General features: G+C 50.1%; 8 protein-coding genes across 8 annotated transcripts; 4 read left to right on the top strand and 4 right to left on the bottom strand.

Moving 5' to 3' along the window:
• Positions 1 to 600: 600 nt before the first annotated feature.
• ABOM_000411 (putative nonsense-mediated mRNA decay protein Upf3) lies at positions 601 to 2400 on the bottom strand (the record flags this gene model as incomplete). The annotated part of the gene is made up of 2 exons (XM_022527541.1): positions 601 to 2062; positions 2123 to 2400. 2 exons carry the CDS (start codon positions 2398 to 2400, stop codon positions 601 to 603), a joined length of 1740 nt encoding a protein of 579 aa, XP_022394807.1.
• Positions 2401 to 2899: 499 nt separating this feature from the next.
• sitA (TOR signaling pathway phosphatase SitA) lies at positions 2900 to 4243 on the top strand (the record flags this gene model as incomplete). Its single annotated transcript, XM_022527540.1, has 4 exons — positions 2900 to 3053; positions 3118 to 3505; positions 3564 to 3895; positions 3954 to 4243. The coding sequence occupies 4 exons, from the start codon at positions 2900 to 2902 to the stop codon at positions 4241 to 4243; spliced, it is 1164 nt and encodes a 387-aa protein (XP_022394806.1).
• Positions 4244 to 4870: 627 nt separating this feature from the next.
• On the top strand, positions 4871 to 6901 carry ABOM_000409 (putative phenol 2-monooxygenase; the record flags this gene model as incomplete). The annotated part of the gene is made up of 5 exons (XM_022527539.1): positions 4871 to 5383; positions 5454 to 6341; positions 6394 to 6568; positions 6624 to 6740; positions 6795 to 6901. 5 exons carry the CDS (start codon positions 4871 to 4873, stop codon positions 6899 to 6901), a joined length of 1800 nt encoding a protein of 599 aa, XP_022394998.1.
• A 1675-nt stretch (positions 6902 to 8576) lies between these two features.
• Positions 8577 to 9333, bottom strand: crmD (putative copper transporter crmD; the record flags this gene model as incomplete). The annotated part of the gene is made up of 2 exons (XM_022527538.1): positions 8577 to 8712; positions 8774 to 9333. 2 exons carry the CDS (start codon positions 9331 to 9333, stop codon positions 8577 to 8579), a joined length of 696 nt encoding a protein of 231 aa, XP_022394999.1.
• Positions 9334 to 11330: 1997 nt separating this feature from the next.
• ABOM_000407 (NUDIX hydrolase) lies at positions 11331 to 11969 on the top strand (the record flags this gene model as incomplete). The annotated part of the gene is made up of 1 exon (XM_022527537.1): positions 11331 to 11969. One exon carries the CDS (start codon positions 11331 to 11333, stop codon positions 11967 to 11969), a length of 639 nt encoding a protein of 212 aa, XP_022395004.1.
• Positions 11970 to 12231: 262 nt separating this feature from the next.
• On the bottom strand, positions 12232 to 13755 carry ABOM_000406 (putative dipeptidase; the record flags this gene model as incomplete). Its single annotated transcript, XM_022527536.1, has 3 exons — positions 12232 to 13154; positions 13209 to 13421; positions 13479 to 13755. The coding sequence occupies 3 exons, from the start codon at positions 13753 to 13755 to the stop codon at positions 12232 to 12234; spliced, it is 1413 nt and encodes a 470-aa protein (XP_022395005.1).
• Positions 13756 to 14596: 841 nt separating this feature from the next.
• Positions 14597 to 16981, top strand: ABOM_000405 (flavodoxin and radical SAM domain protein; the record flags this gene model as incomplete). Its single annotated transcript, XM_022527535.1, has 2 exons — positions 14597 to 14621; positions 14682 to 16981. The coding sequence occupies 2 exons, from the start codon at positions 14597 to 14599 to the stop codon at positions 16979 to 16981; spliced, it is 2325 nt and encodes a 774-aa protein (XP_022395006.1).
• Positions 16982 to 17574: 593 nt separating this feature from the next.
• On the bottom strand, positions 17575 to 19287 carry ABOM_000404 (sugar transporter; the record flags this gene model as incomplete). The annotated part of the gene is made up of 3 exons (XM_022527534.1): positions 17575 to 17986; positions 18044 to 19017; positions 19102 to 19287. The coding sequence occupies 3 exons, from the start codon at positions 19285 to 19287 to the stop codon at positions 17575 to 17577; spliced, it is 1572 nt and encodes a 523-aa protein (XP_022395007.1).
• Positions 19288 to 19715: the final 428 nt, after the last annotated feature.

The following is a 19715-nucleotide window of genomic DNA, read 5'->3' as shown; positions in this document are numbered from 1 at the left end:
TTAGAGTAGACGTCCCACCTCTGAACTCTTCTAAAGAGCTACAGAATCTCCACCCTTGCTGATGACTTCTATGTCCTCAATGCCCTAAAGTGAAGCCGTGTTTACTCCCGCCTCGACCGCTGGTATCTGCGAACGACTCGCTTCGGTGAGCTTGTTCGAGTGCCTTCTGTCCAGGGAGTGGTGATGATCTTTACCTTGTCTCGATGTCTTGACTTCGGTCGGTCGGATTTGGTGGGCGTTGAGGAGGTCTGAAAGGTGTCTAGCTCCCATTTTCTTCACTTTAATGTTGGTGAAATGATGATCGGGCCTTGGAGTTTTTATCTATATACCCATATTTGCTCAAATAAAATGATTATCTTCTGAAACTTGACATATTGTAGACCATATACTGAGACCCTTTCACCGCGGTAGTTTTGCAACATCGTCCCTAGCGTGCCATTCTATTGTAGGATCCCATATACATTTGCGCAACCGTCGTTCTTTTGCCGGATGCCGGAGGTTGCCCACAGGTGTGTGCCGTCTAATTTCTAGATAGTAGCGCATTACTATTCCTCTAAGGGTATCTATGAACGTTTCGTACAGCATGACAATTCATGAATATCATTTCCCCTCCTTGGCAGTCCCCTCGGGCGCATTCGCATTGGTGTTACCTCCGCCACTTCCCTTACCACCGCCTTTCTTCGATCGCCCGCCGCGTCCACGCGACGATCCCGAGCCACCCTCATTCGTTTTACCCCCGCGACCACCATTGGTATTGCTGTTGCTGCTGTTATTGTTGCCATTAGCGTTGGTAGCCTGAGGTTCATTGCGATTCTTGCCACGGCCTTTCTCTCCGCCGGGGTTAATCTTGCGTTCCAGCACCACAACTTGGCTTTGGGCGACTGATACCGGGCTGGCGGCGATCGCCTTTTGTAGTCCGTCTGGCTCTGCAAAATCAATATATCCAAATCCCTTCTTCTTATCGATCTCCACCTTCACCACCTTGCCGAACGTCTTAAATGCCGCTTCTAACAATGGCTCCGTCACCCCCTGTGAGGGATTGGCATGCTTGAGGAAAGCTTGTCTGGCTGTAGAGGCCGTGGGCGGTGCCTGTTTCCCTTTTGATTTCGAGGATTTACCCGAGATGGGCGTAGTGCTAGCGGGAGGTGTGTTCGCTTCAGACTGGGATGTCAACTCATTGGCTTGTGGTACGTTTCCCTTGGCCTTTGCGTTCTGTGACGAGGCGCCTCCTCTCGACGATTTCGGAGGGGTCTCCTTCTTGCCCGATTCGACACTAGTCGCTTCAGTTTTGGATGCGTCCGTCTCCGCCGAACTGCCCTTGCCCCCCTTGCGGCGACCGCCGGATGGTGCTAGGCCTAAGTCTCGCTGGAGGATCTTGGCTGCGGCCGCAACGCTTCCCCGCTCTCGTCTGCGCTCCGTGGTCGGGGTAGACTGACCGGTGTCCTTGGGTGAGTTCTGTACCGCTGAGGCCTTCGCGGTTTGTTTGGCGACATTGGCAGCCTGTTTGTTAGCTGCCCTCACTGCGTCTTTGGTGGCTTTATCCGCCTTGGATTTCTTTTCATTCTTCTCCGGGGCTTGTGCCGTTTCCTTATCCGGACGTTGGAGCAGTTTCTTTGCTTGAACCTTTTCTGCCTTGGTCTCCTTATCCGCTTTGGCGTGCTTTGAGGATTTACTGGAACTATCCTTCGCTTTGTTCGCCTTTTTCTCTTTGATATATTGCACTAAGGGTGTAGTGGTCACTGTCTCCTTCTTCTCATCCGCATCAGTGGTATTCTCGACCGGAGGCGGTTTGGTGATAGGCTGTGTAAGACTTTCGAGGAAGGCAATGAAATCCGGGTCCTGGTCAATAGTCCCTTGGCGAGCATCTTTCCGTACACGGCTTCCGGGAATTTTCGCATACGGCGCATATTCCACGGAGGGAGGGCCCAACAGAATGGGATCGTTGAAGGTGTTTCGGGCGTCTGTGAAAGATACCTGACGAACCTTACTCGAGAATGGAATAATATGGTCGCTGGACACAACGTGAACGTAGGCACGCGAGGGTCGTGACGGCTTCGCTGGGCTGTTTCCCAAATTAGCACTCGGCAATCTATATAATAAGTACAATTAGCCGGGCACCCACTCCTTAGAGACCTTGCCCGGCTTATATTGAAACCAATCGATCTTTCCCGTTCCAATTTTCCATTCAGGCCCCACAGCAGCCTCAAACTCTGCCTGTGTTAATCCCGGAGGTAGTCTCCGCACTAGGAGTTTGAGTCGTGGTGCAGCTGGTTTGGGCGCCTTCTTTGGCGCGGGGGCGGCGGTAGCAGCAGCAGCAGTGTTGGTGGTGTTCTTCTGTGTCGCGGCAATAGGGATTTGGAGGACACCTCCTGTTGATTTCCCAGCTGGAATCTGCGTCATGGCGTAGAGCGTTTCACAGATCTACACTCCTTTCGGAGTGAGATTGCGGGGGAGGGGTTCTCGAAGATGGATGCAAGACCGAGTTGGCAAACCGGGGCTGTGAAAGAGATGGGAGGGAGACAAGAGGAATGAAACTTCCAAGATGGGAGTCGACACCGAGACTCTGGCGAAGCAAATAAGTGACAGAATGAAATGGGGGACGAGAGACTCCGTGAAGAGCAAAAGCATGACAAGTCAGGTACGGGACACCAGAGGGGCCAATCACGCGACCTCGAGATACCCAACCACCACGTGTGGGGAAAAGCGTCACTTGATCTTGATTAATTACTCAATCCAACCTTTGCGACGTTCTAGATATTCGCCCCTGCTGCAAATAGACGGTCCTCTTCCAATCGTTCCTTTCCCCTCATTTTTTGACCGTCCAGCCTCTATCTTCTATCCTTCTGTTGATCTACCCCTCAATTCCCCCTTTTACTCAGCGCTTTCGTCCACTCTCACCATGGTCGATAGTAAAGTCCCGCAGCCAGGACCGGCCAAATTAAAGCGCAATGCCGGCCCCGACGAATGGTTAGAGGCTGCAAAAGATTGCAAGTATCTTTCAGAGCAACATATGAAACAACTATGTGAGATTGTGAAGGAGTACATGATGGAAGGTAAGCAACCCGTCGAATGAGATCTGTGCTTGTTCCTCCGAGGCTCAGTTGTGCGCGCGCTTAGAATCGAACGTACAACCGGTCTCGACGCCTGTCACAGTCTGCGGAGATATCCATGGCCAATTCTACGATCTACTGGAGCTGTTCCGCGTGTCGGGCGGCATGCCAGACGAGTCTATGGTCGAACCCCCGAAAACATCATCGTCTGTGATCACTTCAGCTGATATCGAGCCTCCCTCGGAAATCACGGACCCCAAACTGCGGAAAAGGTTGAGAAACTCGGGATCACATTCGGAAGGTGGCGACGAGACGAGCTCACAAAGAGAGCGCTCTTCAAGCGCCGGGTCGAACGAGGTGACGCTGAATCGGAATTTCGTCTTTTTGGGTGATTATGTCGACCGAGGATACTTTAGTCTGGAGACCTTGACATTATTACTATGCTTGAAGGCCAAGTCAGTCATACTAGCGCTGGGCCTTTTGTGGAACTGATGCTAACGAATCCTTCGCCAGGTATCCGGACCGAGTAACGCTGGTGCGCGGGAATCACGAGTCCCGGCAGATCACGCAAGTCTACGGCTTCTACGAGGAGTGTTTCCAGAAGTACGGCAATGCATCGGTCTGGAAGGCCTGTTGTCAGGTCTTTGACTTCATGACACTTGGGGCTATCATTGATGGCAGGGTGCTCTGTGTACATGGTGGCCTAAGCCCGGAGATCAGGACCTTGGACCAAGTTCGTGTAGTGGCAAGGGCCCAAGAAATTCCGCATGAGGGTGCTTTCTGCGACCTGGTCTGGTCTGACCCTGATGATGTAGAGACATGGGCAGTCAGCCCAAGAGGCGCTGGTACGTCACTTCCCGATTCGCGAGACGCCGGGCCTTTGACTGACTAATGCAAATGTAGGCTGGCTCTTTGGAGATAAGGTGGCAGATGAGTTCTGTCACGTCAATGATCTGACACTAATTGCCCGTGCGCACCAACTGGTGAACGAGGGATACAAATACCACTTTGCGAACCAAAACGTGGTGACGGTGTGGAGTGCACCTAACTACTGCTACCGATGTGGCAACCTGGCATCGGTTTGCGAGATCGGTGAGGATCTCAAACCGACATTTAAGCTCTTTAGTGCTGTCAGCGATGACCAACGGCATGTACCCACATCGCGGCCGGGCCGTAGCGAATACTTCCTGTAAATTATTGCATGACTTGATTTTCGTTGCACAGTTTTCTTTTTGGGCATATGGAAGGGCATACTGTGACATGGTGAATATTCGATTTTCACCCGGCGCTGGCGTTCGGAGAAACCGTTCATGTGATATGCTCTGCAGAGAGGGACGGATGATAGGCACGTTATATAACGATATTAGAGCACATTTAACGATGGTCATGCTTGGAAATTAGGACGCATGTTGGATATTTCGTCAAATGAAGTTTCATGAAGTACGAACTCGGCCAGTGGTGATACCCCTAGCGGGAAGCCATCCTACAGTAAGCGAAACCCGCTAGTTTGTCCGTATTCTCATCCCCAGGGCATGTCCTCCATATGATGGGCTGATATGTATCTTTCTCCACAGCCGGGGCGGACATGGTGGAGTAAGGAGAAGAAGAAGACCCTGACTGAGGGCTGTGATGATTTGCCGTGCGGATGCCGACCCCGGAATCCATCCCGTGATACCCCGGGATGGATTCCGGACCCCCAGATTTAAGAATCCGATGGCTGCACATGCCAGAAAAACGGAGAGTTTCACAAATCATTGAAGTATCACCCCTATTTTCACTATAAAGCGCCGAAGGGTACCCGCATATTCGCCAAGGTAGTCATGGTCGAGAAAGTTGACGTCCTTATCTGCGGAAGCGGATCCGCTGGCCTCTGCGCCGCCACATGGCTCGCGCGGTGTGGGATCCGCTGTAAAGTGCTTGAGCGCCGCGACGGCCCTATGACCATGGGGCAGGCGGATGGCGTTCAGTGCCGCACCGTGGAGATCTTTGAGAGTTTCGGAATTGGCGAAGAGTTGCTGCGCGAGTCCTACCATGTCCTGGAGGTTGTATTCTGGGCTGCCGACGGTGCCGGCGATATCAAACGTACTGGTCGGACGGCAGATACACAGCCAGGGCTATCACATCAGCCGCATGTGATTTTGAACCAGGCCCGTATTAACGGGTTATTCATCGAGTCTATGCAGCAGTTCAATGACCAGATTATTGATTATGGGTTTGACATCAAGAACGTTGAGGTTGATAGTTCGCTCGTCAATGATCCACAGTCGTATCCGGTGAAGGTGACGGCTGAAAAGGAAGGGAGAATTGAGGTCTTCGAGGCGAAATATGCTCTTGTATGTTTTAACTCATCTTCTGAAAAGTGATGTCCTCTGTCATGTCGTGTTCTAACTTTCTTTGCAATAGGCGTGTGACGGCGCACACAGTACGGTCCGTCGCTCACTAGGTTATAAAATGATTGGTGACAGCAGCGATGCAGTCTGGGGTGTCATGGATATGGTACCCCGGACGGACTTCCCAGATATCCGGAAGAAAACCACCATCCGCTCCAAGGCGGGTAACTTGTTGATCATTCCCCGTGAAGGCGACGCTCGCAACTTAACACGGTTTTACATCGAGCTGCCTGCAGGGACCAAGGCCAAAGAAGTCAAGCTGGAGGATCTACAACAATCTGCGAAGGCTATCCTCAGCCAGTACAGAATCGAGTTCGCCGAGACGGTGTGGTGGTCTGCCTATGCTATTGGTCAGCGCCATGCGGACTTCTTCCATAGGGATTACCGCGTCTTCCTGGCGGGTGACGCCTGTCACACCCATTCTCCCAAGGCCGGCCAGGGCATGAATGTCAGCTTGCAGGATGGATACAATATTGGCTGGAAGTTGGCCACCGTTTTGAAAGGATTAGCGCCTCCGTCCTTGTTAGAGACGTATGTCGTTGAGCGACAGAAGGTAGCTATTGATCTGATCAACTTCGACCGATATTTCTCGAAGCTTTTCTCGTCTGGTGGGCAGACATCCCCTGCCGAATTCCAGGAAGGGTTCATTAAGTCCGGGAAATATACTGCTGGCTTGACGGCCAAATACGATAGCTCTGCGATCACCTTTCACACAGAGGGATCAGAACAGCTTTCTACTAATATTGTGACCGGCATGAGGTTACCAAGTTCCCAAGTGGTGCGGTACTGCGACTCAAAACCCGTGCAGTTGATGACAGCTTTGAAATCGGATGGCCGCTGGCGAGTCATGGCCTTTATGGGTGACATTAGCAAACCTGAAAATAGGTCCAAGTTGAACGCAGTAAGTTTGGAGGTATTCCATTCACCTTCCATGCCCTGGCTGACAGACGCAGCTTGGAAACTACTTAAGCTCAGATGAGAGCCCCTTGCACCGCTTCCGCCAGAAGGATGCCGACATAGACAGTGTGATTGAACCTATCTTAGTGGGCTATGGGAAGCGACACGGTATCGAACTGGAAGAAATCCCAGAGGCTTTCCACCCAATCACCGGAAAGAATCAAATCCAAGGTAAGGAATTTCCGCCCCCTCCAAGTATGTGGCATAAAGCTCACTTAATGAATAGATCTGCACAAAATCTACTTCGACGACGAAAGTTACAACAAAGGTCACGGCCGCGTATACGAGTACCTTGGTATTGGCCCCGAGCAGGGCGCAATTGTGATTGTCAGACCAGATCAATGTACGTTTTGCCCCCTCCCTTCCATGCTTGAACGACAATAATTGACCAAAATAGATGTCTCGGCCGTGATTGGACTAGACGATTACCAGCAGATAGGCCGATTCTTTGAAGGGGTTTTAATTCCTCAGGGGGAAAACGCTTTACCGGGGAGCAAATTATAAAGTGTTGCTTGCATTGGATGGGCATCCTCTGTGATGGATAACCCGTTTAGATATGAAGATCATGAACAATGAAGAGCCTTCTATATGCCTAAGCACCTGTATCCCACTCCCTTTAATTCACCCCACCGTACGAACAATAAGGCAAGGCCTCCCGATACACCATCCTCTCAGATCCAGTAACTCCTTCTCCGGAAGGATCCCTCTTCAACAAGAATCTCTCAACCTGGGCATCGCCAAACCCCAAACAACTCGCTCGCCGTCTCCGAGACTCGATCAACCGCCCACCACCCTGACTGCTAACATCCTCTGTAGGAAATCCATCCTTGTAGTTCTGGCTCGTGAGGAAGCAAGCCTGCATAAAAACCCCCACAATAAATAACAGTACAATCAATCGTCGATGCTGTAAATCTTGCTCCAAACCTGATCTACTTTGTGCTGGGATCTGGGAGTCATGTCTCCATTTAAAACTCGCCCATCCAATGTGGTTATCATATGTTGGTACTGCCTGCTGGAAGCAATTCAATCGGTCTTCTTTGGGACGAGACGGGTGGGTGGCGTGCCATTCATCTCGCTGGTGTTGGCGCATGAGGTCGTATCGTCCCTGGCTGTATAGCCCTACTTGGCGCAGGGCTAGGGTGGGACACGGCGCTAGTATAAGTGGTGAGGATAGCCGGCGCTGATCCTTTATCAGAACGGATGGTTTTGCTGGAATACGGTAGGAATTGGTATTCCACATGCATGAACTCTGCGAATAGGGTGTGTTGTAGCCCGGGAGGTGCTTTATAGGAAAGACTGTCTGTGGCCAGCACGCGGTCTTTTTGAGACACATTGTAGCGGATGGGATACTTGTTTATACGTATGACAAAGATGGGTATATGCTGGTGATATAGAACCTGGCTTCACAGCCAAATGCTGCAGACTACAGTAGCTATAGCCATGTGGGGTCCTGAGCTTGGAGTGGGAAAAGATAGAGAAGGAGAGGGGCTCGTGTATACATTGTGGTAATCAGAGAAGGATATGGCACAGTTAGCATGTGAAGCTCTGAGTGAGATTTGGGGAACCTGGAGGATCGCAGCGTCCATGTTATGGAGCAAAAGGTTGTCTGCACCAACCTGTACGAGGGCAGAGAGAAAGTTGGAACTATCTAAATGCTCAAAAATAAGAAAAGAAAATGGCTACCTGTACAAGGGAGTAGACCAGAGCGACCGACTGATTGGTTTGTGTACCCATATCACCCTTGCTTGGAACTGAGAATATTTGAGAAGATTATTTCCTATTGCATGCTATATGCGGGCTGAAGGAGCTGACAGGGCGCCAACGCTACAGTCCATGTATTGCACGCTCAAACAACTCAATAACTAGGGATGTCCTGCGTCTGAACTTTGCACGACTATGACTTGGGCTTGTCCATGATGACTAGGGTAGTGCTGACATTGCTCTTTCCAGGATCGGGTATATCTTGATCTAGATACATAGCTCACAAGCAATTTTCATGGATGCTGCCCCGAATTCCCATACGTCTACTTTAGAGTAGTGGAAGCTAGATTCGGAATCCCAAATCTTCTCTACATAACTCCCCTAACAATATTGTAGAGGTTTCACACACAGTGAGGAGATGTTTGATTATCCACACTGAAATGAAGGGAGAGTAAAATAAGATCCAAATGTCATGTCATCATCCATCGTGGCATGATCCATCCTGCCAACCCGGTGATTGCTGAGTAAATCTCCCCATAGTGAGTTCGCCCACAATGATGCCAGCCAGTACTGCGCAAAATATGCCAATGTTGAATGTCATGACTGCCAGCATCCTGAGAATACAAAAAAATCAGTTAGTTTATAGTAACTTTATGTAAATGACTCCTCACTCACAAGACATAGCCTAGCAGCGCACGAAGGCCCTCTAGTAGCGACCGCCCCCCGTCTTGCTGCCAGCTCCATGGGCCACTTGGGGTCCATTTCCCAAAAAGTATCGTGAACCACCTCCGGACGCACGACGGCCCTGCACTGCTGGGTACCAACTCGCTCCGCTCATCGTCATGCAAGGGTGGAGGAGAGGGAGGCGGTGGCGATGGTCTTTCGAATGAATCGTTCGCGCTGACTTGTATGTACCGCGGAAGAGGGCTCGCTCGATCCTTGGGGATCTTTCTGTGTCGATATGCTGCGGGTCGTTGCCCTAGAATTGGTACGGGAAGTCCAGCCACCCGGGTTGAGTTCACCTTTTGTTCTATTTGGAACTTGAGTGCCCCCAGGAAGCGGTTGAACCAGGCAAGCAGGAATAAAAACGCCAGTGTGAGGAGATACGTGGTCATGGAATTGGTGGTCCAGATGCTGAAGAATAAAGTTACTTTCGTTCCTGCTGTGAAGATAGCGGGCATGGACATGTCATGGTGGCCGTGATAGTGGCCATGGCCATCTGTCTCATTTTGCATGCTCGTATCCATAGGTCAGTGGCCGTAGGCAAAGGAATGAATAACATTCGTATTTCTGTAAGAGCTGGCGGAGGTCCGGTTTATATGTTAGGTGGAACGGAGTGTTGGGCACCGGTCTCCTTTGGCTCATTTAGTTCTATATGATTTGATTGATAAACTGCATGAGCACCACATGAGCCGAGATTATTTTAACTTGATCCTATCTACATTGGTTGTGTATGCAGCGCCATTTCGTGTCCTTCTCGCCGACAAGAGGTGTGTTTGAATCATCTCCTTGCTGCAACCGCCACGCAAAGTGTAAATCACGGCGGTATGTATATACTAAATTGTCGCCAGAATATACACATGTAAACTAGAGCCTGAGACCCTATAATACATTGCATCATCCTTGTATTGAACACAAAAGGCCTCATTTTCACTCATGTATCGCATGGCTTAGCGGTCCTGCTGATCATGAGTTATTAGCGCAAATGTGCTCAGTGTCTCCACCACCATTTTCCAGTCCTGTTATAGGCACAGATTCGCCGCCATGAACATCAAAGATACGGAGTATAGAGTAGATACTTGACACGTTGTATCTTTTCTTATACATACCTTCGCAAACTTTTGTCCATCGTTCATTGAGCGCAACGTATGCCGGTTCACTTCATCTCCTCTATAACTCAATATCAAAATGACCCCCAAAGCAGGTGTAACAATCTGTTCCATATTATGGACCGACTTCTTCTTCTCCAATTCATATATTATTCATATAACCCCATATACCCCGTTCCGATCGCCGTGGGGATGGACGGCTACCGCAAAGCAACACAGGTATCTAATAACTTACTGCCCGACCAGACAGAGTCTTTACAATAGTTGTACTGACTTGTCAAAGAATTCCATTTTTCAAGACCAACGAGTGCGGTTAAGCAGGTTGCTTACTGTGATGGCAAAAGCTTTTCTTCCTCTTCCAAATGTTTCTTCATGTCCTCAATTCTTCTTCCGCCTAGTTTTATAACTTTCGACTACTCACATACTAAGACCTAAGTGAATACTCATTATGTATAAGTCGCTTATATACCCACCCCTCCGTGGTTTCAGTGTTGCTCACTTGTCTCCCCAAATACACAATATGGCCCATCCAAGCCTGGGGATCTGTTGGACTGAGATATGAGCATAACAATCATACGCCTCGGTCGCTTACACTGTAGGATGACTTGATGTGATATGTGGAGTGGCAACTTTCTTGACGCTCAGGGGTCCAGCTGCATGTTGAGCAGGGCGCCACGAGGTAGATGGCATTTGCAGAAGAGAAAAGATGACAAATGCGAATGGACTGTTCAGCACAATCGTCCGTCTGAAGATGTGCCAGCTGCAGGCGGTAGATATTGACTTGGAAGCTCAGAAATATGGTATTGAGCGTCCATAATCATCCAAAGATAAGGCTGGTTGTAATAAAGGAAGAGTTGCCCGGCTATCAGACGAGATTGGAGAATGAAGCTTTTCTTTCGCATTCTGTGGGACAACACAAATAATTGCACAGTATCTCTTAAAATGCTATAAGAAACCAGTCGCACTTTGGCTTTACTACCCTTCTAACTGAAGATCGTTAACATACCTTAATGATGGCATGACGTTCCGTGACTATATACACATATGCCTTCACTTATCCTGCCCACTCCAGGTATATATGTATATCACGGTCCACAGGCTTGAATTAATGTTATCAAAGCTTATCGTCTGCTAAAGCTCCATCGTCATTGACAAGGATTCCTCCCCGAGTATAAATAGAACGACCACCATATTCATGAACCAGAATGCCAATCACCCACAGAATGTGGGGTATCGTGTTTTATGAGTCATCAGATCTCCGTAACCCTATGCATAAATAAATAAAACACAAAATACATTTACTTGAATATCAACGCCATTCTCCACCGAATTATTTATCTCCGCAACCCGACATATATCGACCCATTAAACAACCAAACCAGACAATAAAAGATATCCGGAAGATGTCTCATAATCTCACGTTCACCATCCCACCTCATCTAAACGAGTACAACATCCCTCTCTCCAGCTTCAAAGCCGCCAGGCCGCAATGGACCAACTTCATAGTCGGGGGACTTGTCTTCTCTCGCGATTCCCAAAACAAAAGCAATGAGGAAGGCGAACCCAGAGTCCTCCTGCTCCAACGTGCGTTGACCGATTCCCTGCCCGGTTACTGGGAGGGCCCCGGTGGAGGCTGCGAGGAGACGGACGAGACGATTCTCACAGCCGCTGCGCGTGAAGTCGTGGAGGAAAGCGGGTTGCATGTGTCGAGGATTGTGGATTTGGTCGGAGTGGAAGAGTGGACAAAAGAGAAGAATGGGACGATGTTATTTGTAGCCAAGTTTACGTTCTTGGTGGAGGTTCATGAGGCTCAAAGCGTCTTTGGGGAGATGACTGGGACGGAGGGCGAGAAGACGGTTGAGGTTGACGGAGATGCGGTGCAGCGGTGGGAGGATCGAGTCCGACTGGAGCCAAGTGAGCATTCAACGTACGAGTGGGCGACGGAAGCGCAGGTGAAGTTGGGGTTGGACGGGAAGGGGAAGTATAAGATTTTGGAGGACGAGGGTAGGAATCTTCTGAAGGCATTTCGCATGGTAGCTTAATGATTTCTAGTTTGGATGGAGGCATCTATGCTACAGTTTGAATAGCATAGAGTGATGAGAAACGTTAATCGAAACCATGCATAATGTTTTTAGAGCCCACCTAAGCTATAGATACCGGTGTCTCGCCAAATTCAGTCAACGTGGTGGCAAAGTGTTCGATAAAATATGCGGTATAACCATAGTTACACATCTTTGAAGTACAGCAGTAAAGAGTATGTATCCACGGATAGAAAAATGGGACATAGTTTTAGGTGGACCGCATTTACGCCTCAGAAAGATCATCCTCAAGAGGCAGATCTCCGTTAGCTTGCTTCGCAAGAGCAACACGGTCTACTTCCTTCCAAACGCGCAGCAGGTTACCTCCCACGACCTTGCCCGCATCCTCATCACTAACACCCCTTCTGAGGAGTTCGGCAACCAAGTCTGGAAATTTGGAGACGTCGTCCAGGCCGCGAGGAACAGAGCCGATGCCGTCAAAGTCGCTTCCAAACCCAACATGGTCAAACCCGATGAGTTGCCCGATATGCATGATGTGGTCGGCAACATGCTCTAAAGTAGAATTTTCGGGGACGAAATCAGGGAGACCGTTCGGGTTATCACCAGCCTTGCACGAGACGAAGTCCGGGGCAATGTTAACCATCACCAAGGAATTTCGTGATTTGACCAGCTTCAGTACATCGTCGGGGACATTACGTGGATGAGGACAGATGGCATATGCAGAGCTATGACTGAAGATGACCGGCGCACTACTGCCCGCCCAGTCGTCCTTGCCTGCGCCCAGGACGTCTCGCATAGTCTCGGCGCTTACATGGGACAGATCAACAATCATCCCGAGCCGATTCATCTCGGTAACTAGGGCCTTTCCAGCTTCACTGATACCATGCCAAAGGGGGTCAGCCTTCTTCACGCTGCCGTCTGGGAGCTCGGTGACGGCAGCATCAGCGTAACGGTTGTGGCAGTTATGGGTCAGGGTCGCATACGATACACCCTGCGCGTAGAAATGACGTAGATGGGCAAGTGAATTCCCAATGGAGTGGAGGCCCTCCATTCCCATCGGCGAGATGATCTTCCCGTCCAGGAAGGGCTGAAGAGCTGTGGTACCATTTGGGGGCGTGGAGAAGGTGTCCGGATAGGCTTGCTGCAGGCGGAGCCATAGGTCTACCTGCTCCATTGTCTGGCGTACACCTGATACATGTTAGTCAACTGTGATTGGAGAGATAGGCTGAGAACATTTCTTACTCAGAGCGTAGTTGGCATCCGAAAAGTCCCGCCAGTTTTTGGGACACTCCACAAACACGCTCCAGAATGTGCCACCAACTCTGCCCTTGGAAAGACGAGGCAGATCAACGTGTCCGGGAAAGCCACCATGAGCGAATTTTGCAGTGAAATTGTCCTGATAGATTTGGTTCCCATATATGGCACGGATGAGAATGGGAAGATCATCATGACCATCTGTACTTTCCGCTTTAGTAATTGACATTTAAGTAGCTGAAGGTCGTTGTCTCCTACCGATCAATGGAGTTTGCTGCAATATGCGGTCTACTCTTTCTTCCAGGGTTAAGAGTTCATGATGTTGTGAGATGCCTATCCCTAGTGGGTCCAACCGCAAGCCATGTGCGGTCATCATGAGGAAGAACGCTAGGAATATAAAGTAGAGAGCGCGCTCCATCTTTTGACCGATAGAGAGCCTTGCTGGAAGAGGTTGCGCGACGGCCTGCTCTTCAAGATTGAAGGAGTGAGAAAGGGGGTCTTTCTCTTTGGACAATGGATCGCCTTTATCGCGCATCCTGCCTAGTGGACTCGCGGTGGTCTATATATGTGCTGGGACAGAACTAATTCGACCGCCTCGTATTCTGTACAAATCCCTGGTGTGCAGGAGTTGACGTGTGCCAGTAGTATTGCTGGATGCAAATTGCAATATAGTTAATAATGGAAAAACGGATTGAGGCGGCTATCGCAGGTTATTTAAGACCCTCGTCTTAGTAAGTATGGCGTTATCATAAACAACGCTGATATACTCCGTGTTGGGGGTAGAGATCGATAAGCGTGAGGTATGAAGTTTGACTTACTCGATCAATCGATGGGTTGCCGAGAAAGACTTGAAAAAATCGCTAGCTAATTTATAGTATCACAACGTACTGGTCGATACTAGTATAAAACTGTATCGCTGTAGTCGCTGAGATGAAGAAAGAGAGTTGAGCTGCTGGACTGAACGGAACGCCGAGTGAAATCAGGTGTCCAGGCATGCAAGGGCCCGATCTGGTAACCGTGCGGGAGCCAATCAGCGCAAAGGTGAAAAATTCCTCGTGACATCGAAGTTTCGCAACGTCAACTTTTTTTTTTCTTGGGATTTCGATATCTTCCTCGGTTCAACAACGGCCATTCGCCAAAATCCACTGTTGGAGGAGTCTACCTATGCTGTGTGTCTCATAGCCACAGCCATCACCGAGTCTCTTGTCAGAAGAGCTTTGTTCAACCTGGAGGGAATCTGCGATGCCACTGCAGGTTTCCCCACTGCCCCTCTTAACCACTCCGCTCTGAGTCCTTATCTTCTACAAAGAAGAGGCGTTGACCTCGCACGGAGAAATTAGGCGAGCAAAGACTCGTCGTAGCTCTGCTAACTTATCATGGCCGAACTCTTCCTGACCGAAGGTATATACCTTGTTGTTATCTTCATCCTTTCCGAACCAACCGCCTTGCTGACGAATTTAGGTCTTGTGACCCTCTGGCATTCCTACCGTCTCCCTATTCTTATCGCTGTCACTTCAGTCGCTATTATCCTGCATGCCTATCGCAGGTTCCAACCCAAGTCCAAAGCCGTAACCGCGTCCTCAATTCCGCCATCCCCTCGGAGCCAATCCCCGGAGAAATTGGACCAGATTCGTACTGGGGAGCGTGAGAAACCGGCAGTCGCGGAGAAAAGCGTTCCAAAGCCTGCTGTTGGAAATGACTCTGTCCCGAAGGTTTCATCTGGGCCTAAGAGAGTATCTGGGAAAAAGCCACTAAAGGTCGCTGGGCGCCGTCGGGAGGACCAGGGACCCCCGTTGTCTTTCATCCAGCCTATTATTTTCTTCGCCTCGTTGACCGCGAATACGGAGAGATACGCTCAGATATTGCTAGAGGATCTGCGGACGGCCGCGAAGGAGAGAGCCGATCCCGAGAACCGTGAGCGTGGTCTTCTTCCCCCTCAAATCCACGACCTGTCATATATTGACTTTGACGACTACTTCACCACGGCGCCGAAGCCTCCGCCCACCTCTCCTGGCACACGCTATGTATACTGCTTATTGATCCCTACCTACAACATCGACACCGTCCTCAACACTTTCCTTGGCCATTTGGATGAAACCCACCATGACTTCCGCATTGATACCTCGTCTTTGTCAACATTGGCTGGTTATTCTGTTTTTGGGTTCGGTGATAAGGAGGGTTGGCCTACTGAGGAAGAAGGATTTTGCTCGCAAGCCAAGGAGTTAGATCGCTGGATGGCAAAACTTACTGGCAAAAAGAGAGCGTATCCTTTGGGATTTGGTGACGTCAAGAGTGATGCTGAATCTGCCTTGAAAGAGTGGTCCCGCGGGTTGCAGGGTATTTTGATCGACATTCTTGATAATGGTGGCCTCGGTGAAGGCGTTCCTGGTAGCGGCGATCCGCTCGAGAGTGACGAGGAGGACCTGGACGACGACGAGAACGACGGAAAACGCACTAAACGACGCAACGGCCAAGATGTAGTTGACCTAGAGGATATCAAGATGGGCTCTGATGGACAGACTGGATCTGGTCCTGTCCCAGTGGACTTTACCACAGCGGGCAAGTCCGCGGCACCCAGCCAATCAACTGAGAAGGAAATGGTTCCCAAGACATCGCCCACCTATGCTGCGCTCACGAAACAAGGATATACTATCGTCGGCTCTCACTCCGGTGTAAAGATCTGCCGATGGACCAAGTCCGCTTTGCGTGGCCGAGGTTCGTGTTACAAGTTCTCGTTCTACGGTATTCGATCGCATCTGTGTATGGAGGCAACTCCTTCGCTTTCTTGCAGCAACAAATGTATTTTCTGTTGGCGTCATGGCACCAACCCTGTCGGGACGACTTGGCGCTGGAAGGTAGATTCACCAGAGTTGATTTTCCAAGGCGTTAAGGAGGGTCACTACAAAAAGATCAAAATGATGCGTGGTGTTCCTGGTGTCCGTGCAGAGAGATTCGCGGAGGCGATGCGTATTCGCCACTGCGCCCTGAGCTTGGTCGGAGAGCCGATTTTCTACCCTCATATTAATGAATTTTTGGACATGTTGCACAGCGAGCACATCTCTAGCTTCCTGGTGTGCAACGCTCAACATCCCGATCAACTTGAAACGCTGCATCGTGTGACCCAATTGTATGTCTCGATCGATGCTAGCAACCGTGAAAGTCTGCGCAAGATTGACCGCCCCCTTCACCGAGACTTCTGGGAACGATTCCAGCGGTGTCTGGATATCCTACGCGAAAAGCGTCATGTCCAGCGGACTGTCTTCCGTCTCACCTTGGTTAAAGGATTTAACGTCGATGATGAGGTGATTGGATACGCGAACCTGGTCGAGAAAGCGTTGCCGTGCTTCATTGAGATCAAAGGTGTGACCTACTGCGGCACGAGCACTAGTGCTGGAGCAGGATTAACCATGCAAAACGTCCCTTTCTATGAAGAAATTCAAGAATTCGTGGTTTCCTTGAATACGGAGCTCGAGCGCCGCGGATTGGACTATGGAATTGCTGCCGAGCATGCCCACAGTTGTTGTGTGCTGCTTGCGTCGACGCGGTTCCATGTGAATGGTAAATGGCATTCTCGCATTGATTACGATCGCTTTTTTGAACTCCTGGAAAAGGAGAAAGCCGACGGTACGCCATTCCGCCCGGAAGACTACATGAGGGAGACGGAAGAATGGGCTTTGTGGGGTAACGGTGGCTTCGACCCCAATGACCAACGTGTTTACAAGAAGGGTACCAAGAAGGCCCTCCAGGCTGCGACTGAGTGATAGGGCAGCTTGACCCTGCACATCTGAGGCTCAACGCTCTCCTCAAGTGCTTATCTCCACCCCGACGGCATCAGCGCCGTTACATGACCACTACTCCTGGATCTGTGTAAAATACACAAAATCTACGGAGGGATTAGCTGGCTAAGCGAAGGCCCTGATTTCTCATGGGCAGGGCCCTGGAAATGCCTATTGAGGCAGGACATTGACGAGAAAAGTAAGAGAGTTGGGAAGGGACTATCCTAGCATTTCCGAGGAGTGTCTCGAGATGCGTGTGCATATCCCAGGGCTGCGAGTACAAGCCCCGAATTCATAAGAAATGCGACCTGTTCGGTGTAGCATACGCGTTGCTATCTTACTGAGTTGATTAAGGACAAAACAAGCCAAACCTGTACATAAAACTCAATTGATGACTATGTTTTACGCAAGAGCTTGATGTATCAATCTTCTAGCCTCTCTCGCGCGTGTTTCGGATAATCTCAGTATTGATTCGATTGATATGGCAGATGGAAACCAACTAAAGTCACTTGCAAGGCTCAAAAATGGATACAATTGATACCCTGACGTTCGAGCGTCGTACCTGAGCAGAAGACCATCTACACAGAATTTGCGGTTTGACTCCTGGAAGAAGTCCTTACACTCTCACCGTTGAACGTCTGCGTGTTGAACTTCCGCGCAGGGAGCTGCATTTCAAACATCCGATCGATTTCCATCGGTGTCCGATCTTTCATTTCGGGTACGACATACCACGTTGCCGCCAACCCTAGGAGGCACAAGCCCGTATACACAAACCCTGTTTTGGCCCGCAGGTCACCCTCGTCTGGGTTGAATATATACGGCAACACGAGACCAAAGATCCCGTTGGATAACCCGTTGATCACCCATCCCAAGCCCTGTGATTTAGCCCGTAGACGGAGCGAAGATGCTTCGGCCCCAACGGCATAGGACGCTGGCCACGCCGTTGCACCGCAAATGGTAATGACTAGCATCATCGTGACTGCAGACCACCTGGATATTGAGCGTTAGTCGAATGCAACGGCCAGACATACTCCAGACGGGACTTACCAGATAGTAACCACGCCCTGGAAGCAGCCTAGTATCCCCATGCCAGTCCACAGGATAGTCGTGATCGCCAACCCCAACATGATCAGTGGCACGCGATCAAAGCGAGACAGCGTCCACATGCTGAGTATATTGGCGACCAGACCAAGCGCAATCCCAACCTCGAGGAACAGAAGACTATTGGTTGCGCCCATGCCGACAATCTGCAGAAAATAGCTAGCTTTGGACATGAGAGTTAGACCGAACAGCTGTGGGATCAGATTCGCGTATAAGACAATCATTGTCCGACGGAAGTTGTTGCCTCTGAAGCACTCAAGGTAGCTGGCTGGGTGGTTTTGCGCCTGCTCATTCTCGTGCCGAATGGACGAGCACAGTTTCTCTATGGCTGCCTCCGAATCCACTCTCGGTGAATCCAGCCGGCGTTGTGATTTCCGGGCCGCGTCCATTCGGTCTTTGCGGATGAGCCACGTTGGGCTTTCGGGGAGAAGGATGGAAACGACAAGGGGCAAGCCTGAGAATGGCCATTGTGAGATGAAACACTTCAGATAGCCACCTGGGCCTTTCTCCTTTAGAGACGTGAAGACGACGATGCTGCCGATTAGCTGGCCCAGCAACGTGAAGAGGGGGAAGAAGGCGAGGATCGGGCCGCGCAACGTGGGAGTCAGGACTTCGGACATGTATGTCTGAATTGTGCACGTTAACATGTTAATAGCATAGCCCTGGACTAGTTTCGCTACGAAGAAGACCGCTCGCCGGCCATCGATCCCGCCAGGGAGATTCGATACGTAGGCGATCGCCACGCCTACTGCCGATATGATACTTGCGAACGCCAGGGAGGAGCGTCGGCCGAGGCGGTCCTGCACGTAACCTCCGAAAATGGCTCCAAACATGCCCCCAATAGGTTGGCAACATTCCAGAGACCCAGCCAGAGGGACGGAATGATCAGTCGACCATCGAGCTTGCGACCGAAGTCGCGCCTTGTCCTTATTAGAACACCCAGTGAACATAAAGGGGTATAAGGGTTCTCACTGGAACTCAGGCATAGAAGAGACATTGGATACAATGGCCAGATCGTAGCCATACAAGATAATGCCAGATGTAAGGGCGAGACAGTATCCTGCCACCTTCGGGGATCGTTTGATATCTGCTAGCACGGATATCTTGCCCCAAGGAAGGGGAGGTTCGGACAGGACTTCGGTATCGTGTTTAGCAATGGGCTTGCTGTCTGCATCGACCATCTTGTCCATGTTGCTAGGTATGTATTCTCGTATGCTACAAACGACTGAAAGGAAATATGTCAACCAAACCTAGAAATTCTCTTGAACGCTTGTTTATAATAATGAATGTAAAAGTAACGAGCAACAAATAGCTCAACATACCTTTGCTTCACTCTGATATCCTGAGGTACATCACCAGTGCATACACTGGGAGTAGTGAATGACTGGGGTCAAGTTTAGCAAGCTGCAATCGTGTTTCCACCCCCCAAGATATATGTGAATGACATCTACACCCCAACCGAGGTTCTCTGAGTACGTACTTGGCGTACATCCTAGCGAAATTTAATTTATACACTCAACAAATTAGAGTGCACTCATTCAAACGCAAAAGGCGCAGTCGTGCGGGGTTAGTAGCAACAACTGGTCATTTCACCTATTAGTGAAGATCCTAGCGGAAG

Source organism: Aspergillus bombycis (assembly GCF_001792695.1).
Source record: "Aspergillus bombycis strain NRRL26010 chromosome Unknown contig00001, whole genome shotgun sequence".
Lineage (NCBI taxonomy): Eukaryota > Fungi > Ascomycota > Eurotiomycetes > Eurotiales > Aspergillaceae > Aspergillus > Aspergillus bombycis.
This window is presented reverse-complemented; position numbering and strand designations above follow the sequence as displayed.